This window comes from Marmota flaviventris, chromosome 10 (assembly GCF_047511675.1).
Source record: "Marmota flaviventris isolate mMarFla1 chromosome 10, mMarFla1.hap1, whole genome shotgun sequence".
Classification (NCBI taxonomy): domain Eukaryota; kingdom Metazoa; phylum Chordata; class Mammalia; order Rodentia; family Sciuridae; genus Marmota; species Marmota flaviventris.
Genome location: NC_092507.1, coordinates 53,757,706 through 53,778,491, shown reverse-complemented (window position 1 = coordinate 53,778,491; position 20,786 = coordinate 53,757,706). Strand labels below are relative to the sequence as shown.

General features: G+C 33.7%; 1 protein-coding gene across 1 annotated transcript in view; it reads right to left on the bottom strand.

Moving 5' to 3' along the window:
* Positions 1-5,317: 5,317 nt before the first annotated feature.
* Lepr (leptin receptor) overlaps positions 5,318-20,786 on the bottom strand; it is a 70,690-nt gene continuing 55,221 nt past the window's right edge. Inside the window, exons 16-18 of the mRNA XM_027949514.2 lie at positions 20,009-20,114; positions 19,069-19,144; positions 5,318-6,130 (exon numbers count right to left, since the gene is read on the bottom strand). Coding sequence (XP_027805315.2) covers positions 5,318-6,130; positions 19,069-19,144; positions 20,009-20,114 — 995 coding nt within the window. The remainder of the gene's footprint in view (positions 6,131-19,068; positions 19,145-20,008; positions 20,115-20,786) is intronic.

The following is a 20,786-nucleotide window of genomic DNA, read 5'->3' as shown; positions in this document are numbered from 1 at the left end:
TTGGATAAGCCACTGCATTCTCCTTTGGTTCCAAATTGATCAATGAGATGTGCAGAGCGGTTCAGAAGAGAGAAGCTCTGAGCAGTATAGAAAAACATAGTTATTGTTTGCACTATTGATTATGAACAATAAGTGACCTGTTACCTAGAGAAGGCAGAGGGATGGCCAGCCATCTCCTTCTGTCCAAATGAATTCATCTTCACAATTTTATAAATACAACAGAGAGGTAGGTTCTGCTAGTGGTTCGTGAATGATAAGGTTCTAATATAATATTAAGTTTTCTCCAAGGAAAGACTATGATTTAATTACTGGACTCTTAGCAAAGGAAGGTAGAAAACGAAATGCTAGGCCTTCACTCTGCAAGAACAAACTGCTGAATCTGTAGTGTCTGATGCCACTTTAGACATCTTCACATCTGCAGAAAGTGCCTGCCTCCCAGGTCTATGATGGAGAGTGGTTTTCTATCTGTTCATCACAAAAGACAGAGAAGTATGGCTTAAAAATCAGAAATGGTGAGGAAATTGGTGTTAAGAGAGGAACAGTCATTGGCACACTATTGTGTTTGATAAGCATGTCCTTGATTTCAGCAGATGAATGGGAGCTATGTTAAATTGATATAAAAATTATTTGTCAGAAATATTCTTAATCCTCCCTTTTGGAGGAGGGAAGGGGCCAATCCTGTCCAGGGAAAATCATTCCCATTCTCTTGTCTACTGTTAATGAAGGGTTCAAAGTCAGCCAGAGAACAAGGCCAGGAGAAGAGCCAAAGAAGCTTGCAGATCTCTGCCACACAGCAGGAGCCTGACCTTCTGCACAGGAGGTAAGCTCCAGCCACACAGTTCTAAGCCTGGGGGAGGGACTTCCCACATACACTATTGTTTTCTGCTGTAATGAGGAATGTGTCACTCTGCTAGAAGAAGGCTATTTACAAATTATTAAATAAAGCTGTAATGTGACTCATAAAAACAAAGAAAATAAGAACCAAAAGGCAGCATTGTATCTAAAACATTTTCAGACCCTTTTCAAAAGCAAGGTATATGTTTGTAGGAATTTGGAAGACACAACCAAAGGCCAACAACAGATGAAAATTTTACAATGCCTACTTATATAAACTATAAAGGTTACTTCTTATTTTTAAATGCTTTCTAAAATAATACTGAGTTATTTATCATACCATGGATAATATAATCCTAAAATAAATTTATAATAATTGAGAACATTCATGTCTGAAAATTGTAACATTCCTTAGGATTCATAATGATAGATAAAAATATTTGGTCATAATTTACACTGCATTATCTATGACTTTGGAAACACACTGGGGAAGTAGGAGAACTAAATTTTTATAAAAACAATTAGTAATACACATCTTGACACTTGCTTATAATATTTATTACCATAGCAATTGTGACAAAAGTTAACTGCATGCCAGACACTCAATGATAGGTTTCAAAAGTACATTATCTGTAAGTATTTTACTACAAAACTAAGTCTCTTACTTTCAAATTTATTCTTAGTTCAAATTTATTCTTAGGGTTTTTGAATAAACGTGTGATTTAAAATAACCCATCAGAGATTCTCACAAAATCAAATTTAATGCCACACATCTTAAGCGCAATTAATTTTGAAAAATAGACATTTTCAGCAGCTTTCCAAAATAAATATAAACTTTATATAAAAATAATTAATTCAATATAAAACCTCAGGAAAACCACATCTTGATGCTCTGATACATGTAACAGGATCTCAGTTCGAATGCACTTTCCTATTTTAAGTCGTGCTCCCAACATTGGGAACAGATGCAGATGTGCATTTACTGTTTGAAGCTAGTCTTCAATAGAGTACAATCACTGACTTGGCTCGCTTCCTTCTGTGAAGACCTCTTCACATTCTTGTAACTACATTTACATGTTTTCTCGAATGCAGCTTAGGTTCATCAGAGTAGCAGGGACAATTTTGTACTTTATAATCTGAGCACGAGATTTCTCAGTAACAAATACTTCAGAAGAGTTTGTTAATAGAACTACCAAGATCATCCCTGGAAGAGAAAAAATAGAAGAAACTTTTTTTTTTTTTTAGAAATACAGGAAGTAATTCAGGAAAAAAAAAATGCCTTTTGTTTGTATCCATATGCTAGGAGACATGAACCTTTGCAGTTGCCCTTGTCCAAATCCATCAGCACAGTCCACTCTACACAGGAGCCCTGTAGGCACCCCTCCCAACAGTGCAAACCGCTAGGGTTCATCTTTCTTGAACTGGCAAGGGGCTCATATTACTGAAGGAATGCGACCATATGTTTGATATTTGGAAAGAGGGAGTTGGTTGTTGGAAAAGAATGAAAGGAAGTAGAGGAATGTCACGATGAGGGTCATAAATCCTTATTCCGAGTTCAGGATTTTCCACTAGTTTGGGAACTTCATCCAAGTCCTTCTATCACTTGAAGACTTATTTTAAAAATAAAAGATTATCTGTCCTATTCCTCTTGACAACACATAGCCCATCTCTAAATGGAATATAAGGCTCCAGAGGGAGGCTCCTACTCTTAGTAAGGTGTAACTCAGTTTTTTACATAGGGGTTTTAAGCTATGAATTGTATCATCCCATTAACCCTGACATAGATGTTTTATCTTTTCAATTTATTTGTACGGGAAACCATACCTCAAATGATTAATTTATGAGTTTCTTTTCATGAACTTCAGATGAAAAGGGTCTGATTAGTAGCTTGTTGTTGTGACTAAATGAAATATTCAAAATTCCAAATTTATCACAAGTTTGGACATCCAAGGCTGAGGGGAAAGCTGAGCATGTACAAGGGCCTGGATTTAATTCCCAACACTGAATAAAGACAGGGAGGAGGGAGGGAGAGTGAAGGAAAGAGAGAGAGAGAGAGAAGGAAAAAGGTCCAAAGCCCATATTTCAGCTCCTTGATCCCTTAAATACTTTTTATAGAGGCTCCAGTAAGGAGAGTATCTGAATGTTCTGAAATATACAACACTCCGAATTTTCCCTAAGTTGTGTAAAAAACACTAATTAATAGTAGAAACCTTTTACAATCCAATAAAACATAGCAATGGAGAAGTAAACTTTCAAAAGTGAAAATTAGAACTCAAGTGCACTGACAATAAATATGAGTTAATAAGCCAAACTATGTTAGCTCAGCCCTATGAAAGAAAGTACCTTTTGTTTACTTGTTTGGGGGACCAAAGCTGCACCAAGATGATATCAATGACCTCAGGTTAATGTGACATCACTGAATTCCCTTAACTTGGGTCTGCAGCACTACAATGATCCTAGGACTGATTCACTCCAGTGTACACACAGCACGGAGCACTCTTGAATTGACTAGAGCTCTTGGTTTCTCTTTTCTGTTGTTTTGGGTCACAGATCACAGAAGAATGTTGTGTCTCAGCGGATATGTTCAATGATTAATCTCCCGTTACATGCAGAGTGAGGCAAAATTTAATTTCCCATCTCTTCTATAACATACCTTCAATTAAATGTCTATATTTTGTAAGCATGTATTAAAAATAAGTCAGTTTTACCAAAATTTCCATGCATATCACTTATTTCTGAATCTCTAAAGTGTCTTAAAAATCAGTGGAAAAACTATCTTCTTCATTTGTCTTTGTATAGAACTAAGGTTTTCTCACACGAATAAGTGAGTTGGTATGGGTGCTCTATCATTTTTTTATAAGAGGCTCATCTGTTGAGTATGAGATCCTGAGACATCTTAATAATATTTATAACATGAAACTAACTTATTGATTTCTGAGTGGCAAATTACTATGAAGTGTGAAAACAATATCTTTTAAAAGGAGTCTGGGATCTTTGTCATTGTTTATGATGTTTATTATTATTTATGAAACATTGCTTGTATCATAAATATAGAAGGAATGTAAGGATTTACTTAGGGTAACAGTAAAATCAACAGAATCCTAAGTTTAAGTAGAAAACTCTGATGATGTTTAGCAACTCACAGATATATTTTAAACAATATTTATTTTGATGATATCGATAATCTTGAACTTCTTATTTCTTGCCATGAAACAACGAAATGTGCAAGTTTCTTAACCTAGATTGTTGTCCACTATGCTGGGCTTTGAATTCTCTTGCCATATCAAAAGCTCAAATAATAAACTTCTGCATTAATCTTAAAGTCAAGGGTGAGATCTGTGCAAACCTCACATAATTTTTCAACCAGAAATTTCTTCTTAATAGATTCTATTTTATTGCAATTCAGTTGTTCTTTAAAAACACAATTACTAGCATTGATAAGTTATCGATAATTTAAATCTGAATTCTGGTTCCATCACCCATTAACTCTGTGACCTTGCGCAAATTATTTAATCTCTTAATCTTTAAAAGAAGTATAGCAACACATCTCATACAATTATTGCAGTAATTGAGTTGAAGTATGTAAAGTATTTGTACTGTGACTAGTGTATAGAGAGAATCTGAGGGAGGGAAAAAAATGGTGTCCATGTGAGTGGGGCTGGGGAAACACATTGACTCCAGAGTGGTGCAGAATGACACTGGCCATGTAGTTAGTTATATTTCAAAGAGAGGAGTTATAACAGACATTGTTTTAAAAACTACTTGTGCAATTATCAAAACACTGGCTGTGGGTCCTGCCATTCTAACAGATGATTTCATTCTAAGCTGTGTAACTTAAATTTAGTGCATAACATTTGGATAATTTGTTAGTCTTCACAAGTATAACCCCTCAGACCAGAGCTAAAGTCTCTACTTATGTTCAACATTTAATGATATGCCTACTTTAAATCACATACTTTGGTAGCACAAAATACAAACACATCACATACTTTCAAAATCCATAACTATTAAGTATAAATGTGTGTGTGTGTGTGTATGTGAATTAGTGCAAAACAAAAGCAACTGAAAGTAAAGCAAACACACCCTTGAAACAACAACTGTATCTCACAAATATTGATGAAAAGCCTTCCTTCAGATGGTGGTGTGATACAGAACACTGTTTTTCTTTCTACACAGGTCTAATATTCACAAAAGATGGTACGTACTGGGCTTGTTCATAGCTAACAACAAAAGACCTTCCCACGGTGGCCTGTGAATAGAATTATTTGTAGTGTCTATCTACATGGCTAGGCTCATGAGGGTTTTCTCACCTTTTTTGGGGTCTATATTAGAGAGGACAAACAGATATCATTAATTTTGGAATCATTTTCATATTTGACTCTAATGATTTTCTCTGGTGTTCCCCCATTTACAACAGTAAAGCAATATATTACAGGCCACGTGATCCACTATAATACAATTCTGAAGATTTCTTGAATGGACATCACACAGTTAGGTCACACATCTTGCTTTCCATAATCTTATGTGTCTGAGTGGAACAAGTTTGAAACTGGGGCATGTAAGATACAAAAGTCTTCTTTCCAGAAGTTCCTAAGTTGAAGTTGTTCTCTACAAAGTGGGAACAAGTGTCCTGGAGGATTCTGATGTCGGTGACTAAACAGTGTGCTGGAAATGGGCATAATACTCCTGACTCATCACTTTCTCTTTTTTTGATTGAGGTGACCCCTAAATAATAGACAGACTTTTCACTATTATTTTCTTCAGGGAAATTTCCCTCCAGTTCCAAAAGTTCATCCAGTCCTTCTGAGAACGAAAGGTGTGGTGAAATCATATTGGGATGCTGCTCTGATAATATGAAAAATGCCTGGGTCTCTATCTCCCAGGAGCTATTAGAGAAAGAATGTTTCGATGGAGAATGTTTGCTAGAGAAGCACTTGCTGACTGAACTATGTATGAGCCCCTGCTCTTCATCCGTTTCGCTTGACTTGGAATTACTGACCAGTGTGGCGTATTTAACTGAGGGTTGTCTCTGACTTTCGTCCTCACAGACAGCCGGGATGCTCCCAGCCTCAGAGATGTGAGGGCTGTTGCCCTGGTCACTAATACAGGCAGAATCCTGCTCAAGATCTTCAGCTGTCAAAAGCAGTGAGACCATAGTTGCTGGCACCATCTCATCTTTATTTTTCCCTGGTGTATCAACACTGATGTCTTCTGAAATGGTTTCAGGCTCCAAAAGAAGAGGACCAAATGTCACTGATTCTGCATGCTTGGTAAAAAGATGCTCAAAGGTTTCAGGCTAAAAGAAAAGACACATTTTAATGCTCAATTATATTAAAATTTTTTCATTATGCCATGCTTGCAGAAATCCAAGTGTATAAGGTTAATAATGATGGACATAAGTCAACCCCCAAATGAACTACTTTGAGACTAAACATACATCAAAAATCATAAAGGAGAGTTAGCTTTAAGTGTTTAAAAGCAGGACAGGACAAACTTAGGCTACAGTTCTTTTGATTCTGTGAACCACACTATCCTCTTTGCCTTTCAGTATCTTCATCTGTAAAATGAGTTGAACATTTGCTTTGTTGTGATATGGCTAGAATTAAATAAAATAGTGTCTGCAAGTGCTTAGCTTTCAATTTAGAGAGATGACTATAATTATAAAATACTATCTGCTGAAGAATTCCTTATGTTTTACAGTAAATTATATTTCAACAAACTGAAAATTTAAGTCCCCCAAAGGAAAAAAAAAGGTTGAATTGAAATAAAATAAAATGAACAAAACAACTTGTCTAAAGATACTTAAAAGAGGGGCTGAGGTTGTGGCTCAGCGGTGGAGCGCTTGCATAGCATGTGCGGTGACCTGGGTTTGATCCTCAGTACCACATAAAAATAAATAAACAAAATAAAGGTATTTGTCCATCTACAACTAAAAAAAAATTTAAAAAGATACTTAAAAGAACTATTTTATGACATAAGATATGGTACAGAGGTAAAATAATCATGAACAACTATTTAAGAACATATCCGCCTTATATTGAGATGCTGCTTGAGGTTATATAAAAATAAAAACTAATAATGCCTATTTGTTAAAAACAATGATGGTGAGAGATGGTAACAGACTTGTGAATTTCTATTCTTTATACATAATTTCATATAAAATATACACAGACATATGGAATGAAGACAAATACACAAGACAAATGTACATCATATTTTTTATAAGAATGATGGTTACATCACAACAAAAATCTTGCCAAGCAGCCACAAATCAAGAATCTGTATGCACAAAGCTCAATTCATACAATATAAACACAATGAAAAATAAATGCAAAATAAAAAATACTGCGGATGCATCATATCAAAAAACTAACACAACTAAATTTAGTGCTACAAGAACATGTGTTCAATTTATATATCATACATGTAATTTAACTTTTTTTACAATTTTTAAACTAATAGAATGAATTCAGTTTTGTTGCCTGAGACAATGGTATCCTCATCTGTTCTGAATGGCAAGTATATTCCATACAAAAATGAAATTTATTTAGTACAGTTTCCAAATCTTATTAAAACCATAAAGGAATAAATATACCAAACACTAAATATAATAATAATGGAATAGACTTACACATGTATTAAAATACTATATAAGGACAAATACTGTGTCAATACAACTCTATTATGCTACCAGCTTAATATAGGAAGAGAAAACTATTCCTATGCCTATTTTTCTTCTAACATAAATCTATAGGTTTCTGATTATCTTCCAATATTTGCTTGGTCATTTTTTAAAGGCTTCTACTATACATAAGCATTGAATTGTCTTAAAATTTAAACAAATTTAGAAATTAACATCACCAAATAATTAGATGCAATGAATAAGAAAAACAAAAAAATGTACAAATACAATGAAAATTCACACGTGTTCTTCAAATGACCTATCTGACATATTTTATGTTCCCTAAAACTTCATAATGGGCAACTAATTATTGAAACCAAAAATTGCATGTGTCTTAAAATGAATTTAGGTGGAAGACACTAATACCAAGAAATTACATACTCATATACTATTGAAATATTATTTTATCAATGGGCCACAAACGTCATCAAAACTTCATTAAAAGTATGTTTGTTTAAAAAACTATTTTGCACCAGACACAGTGGCACATGCCTGTAATCCCAGTGGCTTGAGAGGCTGAAGCAGGAGGATCTCAACTTCAAAGTCAGACTCAGCAACTTAACGAGGCCCTAAGCAACTTAGCAAGATCCTGTCTCAAAACAAAAAATAAAAAATGGGCCTAGGGATATGGTTCAGTGTAAAACACCCTTGGGTTCAATTCCTGGTACCAAAAAATAAAAATAAAAATAGAAAACTATTTCACTATATATATCTAATTTTTTTGAGATTCTAGAACAATCCAGGCATATGTTAAATATGTATTCAGCTGGTAAGGATTAAAGGATATCCTTTCATAATTTCACATTCCAATGACATCTGTTAATAGTCAATGGAGGGAGGAAAAGAGACACATTCTTCCTGTTTTTTATAGTTTTTTAAAGACATCCATATAAAACTATGAATAAAATCTAAGTTACCCATAGATATCCTAAATTTGAATATTATTTGGATTCATCACTAGACACTTTGGTTTAGTTTGTAAGCACACTTAGCATGCTAATTTCACAGAAGTTGCAAGTGCTCTTATTTTTTCAGGAAGAAAAATTATGTCCTCACCATGAACTATCTGTAAAAGTTCCAAAGAGACTCCCTTCCTTGCATCACTGCACACTTCCCTGACTGCCAGAAGTCTTGGATGGTTCAGTGGAAATAAATTAAATTTAGGCAAGAATTGCACAAGGCGGCTGGACTGGAGGTTGTTCTTTTCTGATCTGGGGAATGTGACCTGAGCATGTAGGGTTATCCTGATGTGAACTGTTAATTTCCACCGTTCTGTGACTAGCATGAACTACAAATTCTGGCTTTCTTTGAATTTAAATGAAAGTTAGCACTGAAGTCATTTTCAAAACTATTGACAACTGAAATTTCCAGATTGACCAAAGTTAGACACATCCAAGCTTCAAGGCATTCAAAAAGAAACCCAAATGGGTCAATTTATAGTCTTCTCAAGTGTCTAGTAAGAAATCTGAGAAAAATTTTCGACATAAAAATATAAACTAAATACTTTCACTACATTCTGAGTGAGATGGAGTCATTGTGTTTGCAAAGATGTGTGCCAGAAGTTGCAGTTCACCTCATTACAGGATTACCTATTAGGTATTTCATAATATCTAGTAGGTATGTTATGACAGCAACAGTCATCTAGAATCTTATGACCAGGAAAATGATAAATCAAAAGCCAGAAATCATGAATTTTTTTTTTAAATTAGATGAACTGAAAATTAATCATACATTCAAACTGAACTGAATTCAAACCTATGAGACCCAGAGTTTACACATCTATTTTAAATTCTAAATGAAACATAATCCACCATATATTATCAATAGTTTAATAATTTTTTTTAAAAAAGATTTGCTCTCCTTCTTCAAAATGTAAAAATCTTCTAATACTCTATGGACTGTTGGGAAGTTGGTACATTGGGTTCATCTGTAGTGATCATGATTAGACTTCAAAGAATGTCCGTTCTCTGTTTAGATAAAATAAAACAAAATAAGAAAGCAAAATAAAAAAAATGACTCAGAAAGCAAATGATAAAATATTTAAAAACATTTCTGTGGTTTTGGTCTATAAGTTCTTCTGCTATAGCAACACATCCTTTTTTTTAGGAAAGTGAACCTTTTTTTGTTTTTTTTTAAACCAAGGTGGCTTCTCTCATTTTTTAATGGTACTTTAATATTGCAATCTAAAGATAGTTTTAATTGCCACAGGAATAAAAGAATAAGTAAAAGGAAATAACAGAAAGACTGGAAAAATATTACTGTTGGGATAAAACCAACAGTTATATTGGAGAGTCTGCAACAAAAAAGAGAAAGTAAGGCAGTGAGAAGAAAAAAATTTAAGAAACAAAGAGAAAGATGGCCAAAATGGTGAAAAATAGAACCACAGAACCATTATCATGAATTTATTTTTCTCAAGGCAGAAAAAAGATCTAAGAAATCATCTGGTCCAAGACTCTCTTCATTTGCTTAGATAAAGCGTTGAGGCCTGAAAGATTATTTGGTTAAAATTACAGCTTTTTGAAGCAAGCTGTAAAATTTACTTAAAATTTTTGAAAAGACTGACATAAATGTAGATAAGAAGCATGTCTGATAAAAAGAAAGAAAAAAGCAAGCCCCAAACAAAAATAATGAAATAGAAGATGAGAAAAATACTGTAAAATAAATTAAAAATGGAAAGGAATGAAATGAATTCAAGGTAAATTAAGAGTTTTAAGGTATATTTAACAAGGAAAGTTCAGCTAATTTGGATCAAAAGAAAAAAAAAAAAGGATACAAATCAAATCAAGAAAGGTTATAGTCTTACATACTATAAAGCCTGAATGATAAGAAAAGCAAGGTTATTGAGTTACTGCCTTTTCCTATGCCAAGAATTCAATCTTTGTTTATGACTAATTTTTAAAGTATAAATAAAAATGGCATAGAGAAAAATTCTGATTTAAGAGGGCAACAGGGAATGAGTAGTTTTATTCATTTCTAAAAATGGAAAATAATTAGAAGAGCATGGACCACAGAAAATGAGCAAAAAATTAAGGAAGACCAGGATATATCCAGGGTAGAATGCAGCTGAGAGAAAGTCAGCCAGCCTGGCTGATTACATTGCAGATGACTGAAGAAGTGGCCAATAAACACACAGAAGAAAGGAGACCACTGGCTAAAAACAGGCCTGATGGGAGCTCTGCATGTGGAATGGGGTTCTTCTACTCTCTGCTGAACTTGGAAGCACCTTTGTGCAAGAACAACCTTCCATACCCAGATTAAGGGTTTGTTCTTAAAAGCAGCTGAGGAACTGTGAGAGGAGACAGGAGCTTGAGATACCACCATGTCAGAGCACATCTTTTCTCATTCTGACCAGAGCTTTGACTACACAGCTGGCACGGCAATCCCTGCTATATGCACGGCTACCATTCCACCTATCTGCTGCTTCATGCAAATATGAAAGGAAAGCCAAGTATTACCAGATACTTGGGAGAAGTCTGAGACAAGAAAAGTCAGTATAAATAAGTGAAAAACATGACCTAACAGAAATGGAAGAATCAAGAAATAGAATTTTATATAAATTAAAAAAAAATCCTCTAACTGGAATTTCTAGTACTATTTTAGAAAATATTGTATGCATAAAACTAGACTACAGTATTCTGAAAAATCATACTTGGAAATGTGCAAATAATAATGGCAAATAAAAATCCAACAGCAGCAATGGAATAATAGAGGGTGGCAAGATATCACAATGAAAAAGAAAGAAAGAAAACCAGAAACTATTAGAGATTAAAAAATAATAATAATACATAAAAGATCCATTCAGAGTGCCCAACTTTCAACAAATACAGATACTAGAAAGAACCGAATGAGAGGAAATAATCAAAGAAATAATGGAATTTCTTAGAGTTGACCGGGGATAAAGTTGCTTCAAATGGTGACCAAAAACATGAAAAAATAACCACTTTAGGCTCAATGCTGAAATTTCAGAACATCAAAAATAGAAAGTATATTTTTAAAAAGAGAAAACTGCAAGTAACCAATGAGAAGCAAAGTTTCACATCTGACTTCTCAGAAGCAACCAGGGACACCAGACCATAAAAGACAGGTATGGTTTCAAAGTTCTACTGGAAACTTTTCAACCTAGAAACTGACACTCCACCAAATTATAAGTAGAGGAAGATGGAATAAAAGGAACTCTAACACACAGAGATCGAGACATTTCACCCATGTTTGAGGCAATCTGTCGAGGATGTAGTTAATCAAGTGAAACCAGGGAAAGAAGTCTAGGAAACAGTAATGAGCAGAAACCAGTTAAGGGAAGGTTCAGAATAATAACTTGTAGCAATTTTATAAAAGGCCTAATCCTGATTGAAGTAGAAGGATGGAGGGTCTCCTTGGCAGAGTGTGCTGCAGACAGGTCTCCAGTGAAGACAGGGACTGCATGAAATATCTCATACATCAGACGTACACAGAACTTGAGATGACAGAATCAGACAGGCAGAGTGACAATTAGAAACTCTGGGGAAAGAAGAAAAACTAAAAATGAAAAAGATGAAAGCAACAATATTTGGCATAATTTTAATCAAGTGGAATGTTTCTAATATATTTTCTAATACTCCTACGACATTGAAACCATCAAGAAATGTAATCACATTATGGTTCTGCAAGGAACAATACTGACATAATCATAACAGTATAAATTCAATTTATTGTTTTTTTTTCTTTTTAAAAAATGAACCCATGGACAGATTATAACACAGAACACGTTATCAACCCTGACCTAAGTATAGTTATAATTTCCAGAGATTAGGAAGTGAGGGGGAAATGGAGGGAAATGTGAAATGGGTAATGCATTTAATAAAAACAGGTGAGGAGCTCCGAGGAAGTTTATTTGATAGAACAAAAAATGAAAGCTTAAGTAGATTTTTCTGATGTTGCAGAGGAATTGAAAAAAAAGTAGTAGAAAAATATGTGGTAGGAGCATGAGGAAAGAAGGGGAGGAAAAGTACATGGTGAGTAAAGTCCTCCTTCCAGCCAGAAACCAGCAGATCATGCACAATCCACTGTGGCAGAAGCATATGCTTTCTAGAAATGTGAAGATGACCTGTTAGAAAAATTAAAAGCAAGACAGTTAAAGTAGTGGCATTTAGAGAGCAAGACTAATGGCAGGGCGGAGTGGAGGAGTAGATTGTATTTTCAATAAAAAATTTTCTAGACAATTTTATTATTAAACCATGCACATGTATTTCTTTCAAAAAATTTTTTTAATTATGAGAAGTATCCAGACATATACCTTAGATAATGAAGGGACATATATAACCAGGCTTCCTGAGCATTTTTGTAATAAATAGAAAAAGAGTTCAAACAAATATCCACTAGAAGCAGATTGGACAAAGAAACTGTGTGGCATGTTCGTGTGATAGACTAGTGTGGAGCAGTCCAGGTAGATAAACTATGCTAACTCTACATGGAGAGAGCTCAAAACCAAAGCTGAGAGACAAGTAGTTTGGAATGAATCATGTGGATGGTATGTTAACATTAACAATTCCCCAAGGGATCACTGTGCATTGGCCACACATGCACACGCGTGGGTGTAGGAAATATTTAAGTACAAACTTGATGAACAGAAGTGGGGGCTCTACAGAGGAAGGGAAGGAGGGATTAAAAAAGGAAGGGAACAAGTGGAACAAACTTTATCTGTGATTCTTATTTAAAATAAGGCAAATATGGAAAATTTCTAAAATTTTATAAGTATATAATAGGCTAAAAGACATTTTAATATAATCCCCCCCACCATTGTTTGTTTGTTTTTGCAGTGCTAAGGATCAAACCCAGGGCCTCACACATGCTAGGCAAGGGTTCTACCACTTAGCTATCCCCAGACCTTACATTATTTTGCTTTTAATATATTTACATTTTCTGGGGGAAAAAAACTGAAGGGGAAAAGGAAGTATAGCATGCAAAAGAAAGATTTTGAGGAAATTATATTAGAAGGAATTATATATGATTAATATAAAATATTATATTAATTACCTTTGGTTGTTACCCTACTGTTATTAGTAAAGTCTGGCATACAGTGCTTTAAATAAATGTTTTCTTTTTCTTTTAGAGAGATCTCAAAATACTGGCTTTTAAAAGACTTTTTGCATCTTTGATTTGCATAAGTCATAAATCAAAGGAAGGAGAATGATAGCTTAAAAAGTGGAACAGACTAATATTAGAGAACATTTTAGAGATCAGGCTGGATGTCTAGGATTTACAAGTACAGAGCCATTTCATAAAAATCAATGCTCCTGGCTGGGCGCAGTGGTACAGGCCAGTAATCCCAGCTACTCGTGAGGCTGGGACAGGAAGATTAGAAGACTGTAAAATTAGAAAATTAAAAAAATTAAAAGCAAGATAATTAAAGTAGTGGCATTTAGAGAGCAAGACTAATGGCAGGGCGGAGTGGAGGAGTAGATTGTATTTTCAATAAAAATTTTTCTAGACAATTTCATTATTAAACCTGCACATGTATTTCTTTCAATTTTTTTTATATTATGAGAAATATCCAGACATATACTTTAGATAATGAAGGGACATATATAACCAGGTGGACAGCCCTGTCAACTTATAGAGACATTGTCTGAAAATAAAAAGAGGTGGAGATGTTGATCAATGGCAAAAAGCCCTGGGTTCAATTCCCAGTCTTGTAAAACAAAAATGTTTCTAAAAATCTGAATTTGGAGAACAAATTAAAGAAAATATTTTACATAAAAATTATTACTTCCTTAAAAAAATGACTGTATTTGAATTATTTTTAAAAATGATGGGCTACTGTGGTCTTTGTTTTATGGTACTTTTTATTTGCTTTTTTATTACTTTTGTTTTAGAATTGGATAAACTTCATTTTATTTACCCATTCATTATTTGAAGGTCATTTTTCTTCATGTTTCGATTATCATGAATAATCCTGACATGAAAATTCATGTCAAATTTCCATGTGAATAAATTACTTCATTTTATGTTGGTGTATACATTGGAGTGGAATTGCTGAGTCTCATATTTAATCTTTTGAAGATATGTCAGACTATATTCTAAAAGGGTGGTACTATTTTACAATCCATCAGAGTAGATGAAGGCTCCATTTTTCCACATTCTCACCAATATTTATCTTTCTTTTATAGCCATCTTGCCAGATGTGAAGTGGGACCTTTGGATTTTGGCTTGCATTTCCCGAATGTCTAATGATGTCAAGTATATTTTACTTTGTAAGCACAAATGGTTATTTCCATACCTTCTTTGGATATATACCAAGTCAGATTTCTTGCCCATTTATTTACTATGTTAAAACATATAGACATGAAATTTACCATTTCCATTATTTTTAGGTATGTAATTCAGTAGTATTTAGTACATTAAGGAATAGACACATTATTATTATGGAACTAATGACCAGGGTATCAGTTTGCATCAGATGGACCTGGGTTGGAATGCAGGTTTTTATATGTACTGGCTGGGTGGTCAAGACATGCTACTGAACTACTCTGAGATTCAGTTTTGTCATCAGAAAATACTGGGCTCTTTAATCTATGAAAGAATTAAATAAAATAACATAAATATGAAAGCACAGGACAGGGAGTAAACTTGTCATTTTTTCTTTGGTAACATAAAGTGAGTTTTACTGTATTGTTTTTTCTTTAATATGTAAATTTTAGTTATTTAGGAGATTAAAGCAGAAGACTAGATATAATATTTTTCTCTTTTTTATGAGAATTTTTAATCATTAATAAAATCTTTGAAGTTATATTTTTCACTCTTTAAATATTCCTACTTTATTAAAAAAAAACTTATTTATTTCTAATTCACCTGTTAAGTCCTAGTAATAAACTAAGCTTTTGTGACTGTTTAGAAAATATCTTCTAAGATTAGAAAAACCAAATATTTGCAAAGATAAAAAAACAATCAGTCTTACTTATAAGTAAAGATTTTCACATCTTCCGTAAGTATCAAAAAATTCTTTAATTTACCAGAATCTGGAAATTTTTGGTGATATTTCATTTTTCTTGTATGTAAGATCTGGCAGATGACCAGCTAGGCACCATGTTGATCTTCAGGGTGTGTTAAAGCAGACAGTGGGGTAGGACGGAGTCCATGACAAAGTCAACCACCCTGTACCCACTCATCAGTTCTTTGTGCCAGCATTTTCTAGACACAGGGAAAGTCATCTGGTGTGGGTTCACACTGCACCTTGCTGAGGTGGGCCTGATCTTTCCCTTGCCAGGTAAATACTTAGAAGCATGTCCATGGTGGTTCCCAGGTAAGGTGTCGCATGAACATGCTGAAGAGAGAGGATTTTAGTTCTTTCTAAGAAATAATAAGATGGTCATCCATGAATTAATATAGACTTATATAGAGAAGTTTTAATTTTTTATTTAAATAGGTAATTATTATGACAAAACCTTTATATTTAAGAAAAAGAAAAGTTTCCAGCTTACTCTTTCACCTCCAGTCCATTTCCAATTTGTAAACATGCTCTGATCCGTCCAACCACATGGCTTTGCAGGTGGTCTTACCAGAGCCTGTGAATAACTATTTACCTACCAGATCTTGGGTCAAAGGTCAATATTGTGTTTATGCATTCTGGAAGAACAAGGAGGCTTGTGTAACTGGAGCAGAGTTCAAGAGGAGGCTATCAATACAGACAGAACGTGTGGACCTGGAGGTGTTGGAAGGATTCTTACTGCACCTTCTTAACTGTACCTACTCCTCCCCACCCCACACACTACACCAGACCACACCATAAGTTCTTAGCACCACTGTAGTTTATGACTGTAATGTTATTTCTATAATAAACTGTTTAGTGCTCATCTTTCCCTGACAAGGAATGTCCAGTACTTTCCCGGCCAGGAATGTGCAGTACTTTTCTTATTATTACAACACTATGAGATAGCAAAGTGACTAGCGTAGGAAAGGTATTCAATAATATACTTTTCTTATTATTACAACACTATGAGATAGCAAAGTGACTAGCGTAGGAAAGGTATTCAATAATATCCTAAATGAATGAAATACATGAATGAATGAAAATGAATAATCTATTTTAGAGAAGCAAAAAATACAAGTTCTTCCTATTCTTTCAATCTAGTCACTCTTCTTTAACCTTACTGTCTTATTTCTTAGATAGGAGAATTGCTTGAAAATCTGTTCTACAGATGAGCAAAAACCTAATTTGCTTCTTGAACAAATGAATGAATTTTATATATATATATATATATACACACACCTGAAATATAACAATAGAAAAGAAGAGAAATAAACGTTTTGTAATTGACAAAAATCAGCAACTCTGTTGTAATAAAGGGAGACTCCATGGTTCACAGTGAGCAACAGCACAACCAAGGAGAATGCAGGCCTGTGGCTAAAGTCAGGCAAGGTGCAGTTTCCATAAAGAGAAGGATTATATGTGAAACTACACTCCCGGCTCTTCTGAAAATAGGGCATTGCTTTCTTCTGATAAAAGAGTATAACTCTTCTGTATTGTTAATTATGCTTACAATATTACTTGTGTATTCATTCATTAATAAGCTGTAAATTACTTTTCCTAATTTCAAGATCATAGACCATTGAATGTTCTGAAATCAACTTACTGGGTCACAAAGAACATTTTTAACAAATGAAATAGAATTTTAATAACATTATATTCCTTCTATTTCAAGCAAGTAGTGGTTTTTTTTGTTTCTTTTTAACACTGAAACACTACTTTTAATGACGTATAAAATATTTTAAATAATCTTTTTAATTCAAATAATGTAAGTTAAACTTAAAGTACATTTTTAAATAATTATAATCAATAATGATAAGGAGCAATGAGATAATTTTATACATTCCTGCCTGACAGAAATATAATCATAAATTCAATGTTTTAAAAATGTTTTTATTAGTGCATCATAGTTATACATTGGGGTTTATTTTGATTATACAAGCATGGAATATAATTTGCTCCACCTGTGCATCTTTTGTTTTCCTTTTACATCTCTATATCTGTGTGCGTAGTTGGCTGAAAGGTGAAATATATTTCTCACTGTGGATCATGATCAAATATAGAAGTATATAAATATATATATAGAAAGTCACTGCTTATAGAACCCCCCTATAGGCTCCAAAGTCAGACAAGTTGGAACACTAATCCTGGCTTTAAAACACTACCTCTTCTACAAAATGGAGCTAATAATTAATCTAAAATATGTAAAATAATATCATAAATAATAATGACTAATATTTATTGAGACCTTTCTATGTCATGAAAGGTCCATCTCCTTTAATCTCCAAAACAACCCAATAAAGCTAACTTAACCTCATTTTACAGGAGAGGAAACAAAGATACTGAGAACTGAAGGGACAGTCTATATGAACCCAAGAGTATTTATCTCAATGATCTGCACATAAATAAGTGCACAACCTTGTTAGGAACTACCAGCAATTATTTAATGAATCCTACTTTAGCATCTTGCATGGAGCAGGAAAAGTTCACAAACATGTGTGATGGATAAAATGCAGTCCTTGCACTCAGAGAATTATCCACAATAAAGTCTAGGAAATTAAATAAGAAATTCTTCTGAACTATATTCATGAAAGGAAAGCTTGGAGAAAGAAGGGTGTAGAGCAAGATCTTCACCGAAGAGGAAGACTCTGCATAGCTAGAATGAAACAGTAAAGGTACAACCAAGGCCCAGGGGAAGAAACAACTGTACATGAAGATTGACAACAGAATGTAGAGAGAAGTGTTGAATACTAGATTAAGGATTTGTATCCTGTAGCCAAAAAAAAAAAACCCACTGAAGACTAAAATGAGTAATGATAAACATGTAATCGCTAATACTACATAATAACCTCAAAATAATTACTATTTTAAGAATTTTGTATTTTGACATGAAGAGCAAATTTGATTTTTTTCAATGTTATAGGTGGAAAGTCAACCTTGTTCAAGGAAAATTATGAGGATTAATAAAAACATTCATTAAACTCTAGAATTTTCTAAAATATTCTATTATAGAAGTAAGTTCAAGTTTTTTTATATAGGTAACTATTACATAAAGTATTTTAGCTTAAAGGGGAATATCTGCATAAACATGGGTTTTTATGATAAATGCATTTTTCAGTTTGTAGAGTTTGAGGACAAGATTACTGATATAATTTTCAAGTTTCCTTAAATAATTATGGACATTAAATCATATAAATATAATGACACAAAGCCTTTTGCCTAAAGAGAATTTATACCAAAAAAGTGGCCAAATATCCATTCTTCATCAGATTTGACCCTTAGTATTCTACTATTCATTTTATTTTCTACTATGGCCAGAAGAAATATATGCATATTGTCAAGTCATATATAAGCTGGTACTGAATTTCTTTTCTTCCTAATTTCAAATACCTGCATTCTGATATTTTAAAGGTCTAAACAGACTCAAATTAAAATGAATTAAATAAAACAAAAACTCTTATATCTTAAAACATGTTTAAAGATTTAGAAATCATATGGCATCTAAAATGCAATCTTACATATTTTGGGTTAAAAAGATTGAAAAAGCGACCTTCTGAAAATTGAGTCCTTGTGCCCAGGAACAATTCTTGGGGTTTGGAACATCTTCCCATAACAGCTTCTTCATTCTACAAAGGATAAATAAGTAAGTCATAAGAATTACAGAAAAACATGCATATTGAAAATGCTAAAAGTTAATGAATATACAAAATAGAAATTGGTCCTTCAGGGCAGTTATGCTTCAGCAGGGTCTAATTCATTTTTACATTCTGTCCCATGAAGAGTGCCATCAAATTTCTACCTAGAGCCAAGTTAATGATGCATCATAATAAAAATAGCTCATTTTATTGAAAGCTTGGGCCAGGCACCAGGCTAAACACAGATCTTTTTGCATAGCTTTTCCTCAAAAAATAAAATATTGAAAGTGGCTACCACATGGGTGTCAGAAACAAACCCATCTGATAGAGCCCCAGCAACTCAACTGACCATAGAACCATCTATGGCAGCCATAGAACCATCCAGGGAACTCAAGGCCATTTGTTGACAAGCCAGACAGACTGGAGCCAGGCAGGGCTGTTCTCTAAAGAGCACAGTGACTGCTCATTGCAAATGAACGACTGCTCCAGGTCACAAATAAAGTCCATTTTTAAAGTCCTGTGATCACCACTAAAATCTTCAAACCAAATTTGAGGGCTCCAAGAGCCATTTTTATCACATCCAAGAACATGCCCAGACTTCTATTTTTAGTCTATTAACTCCTAAGTGTATAATAAGAGGGGTTAAAAAAAAAAGACTCAACTAAATTCTTCCTTAAGGTATATGTTGTTCTATGAAATTGAAAAGTCATTTCATGAAAGCAAAACTTTTTACTTTATACCATCTTAACTGTATAATGAATACATACAAAAACATTTAGAATACTTCAACATTCATGATTTGAGTTTTAATCTTAGAGCTTTTGCCATAAAGATTCTTAACATTAAGTACAATACCTTTGGTGTGATATTAACAATGTTCCAAGCAGTAAGACAGAAGAGGAAATAATTATCGGCACAATGACATATAGACCTGCATCATTCTTGTGTTTTTCAATATCATCTGAAAAAGAAATATAATTGACACAATTCAGATACTTAAGGCAATCTTAATTTCTTTCTGTATCAAAATTATAGTAGACTTTTTCAGATTTCAAAATAAATCTTTGTCTTAAAAAATAAGAGGGAGACAAAAGTATATTATATCCACATTAATGTTTTGTTTAGCATTATACTTAAGACCCAGCAAAAATTTTTTCAAAATTATTTATTTGCCATGCCACTCCATCAGATTATCTTTAGATATGAGTCAAAGTATCAAACTTGTGATGATGACACAGCCACATCAATGTTTATAATGGCTCAATTCACAGTAACTAAGCTATGGAGCCAAACCAGGTGTTGAAGGACACCTTCAACAGATGAGTGGATAAAGAAAATGTGATACACACACACACACACACACACACACACTTTGGAATGTTACTCAGCTATAAAAAGAGTGACTTTATGACTTTTGCTGGTAAATGGATGGATTTGGAGACTATCATGCTAAGTGAAATAAGCCAATCCCAAAAAACCAAAGGTCAAATGTTCTCTCTGATATGTGGAGGCTAACACACAAGAAGGGGGAGGGAAGAAGAATAGAAGTTCAGTGGATTAGACAAAGGGAAAGGAATGAAAGGGATGGGGGATTGAAATAGGAAAGACAATGGAATGAATTGGACATAACTTT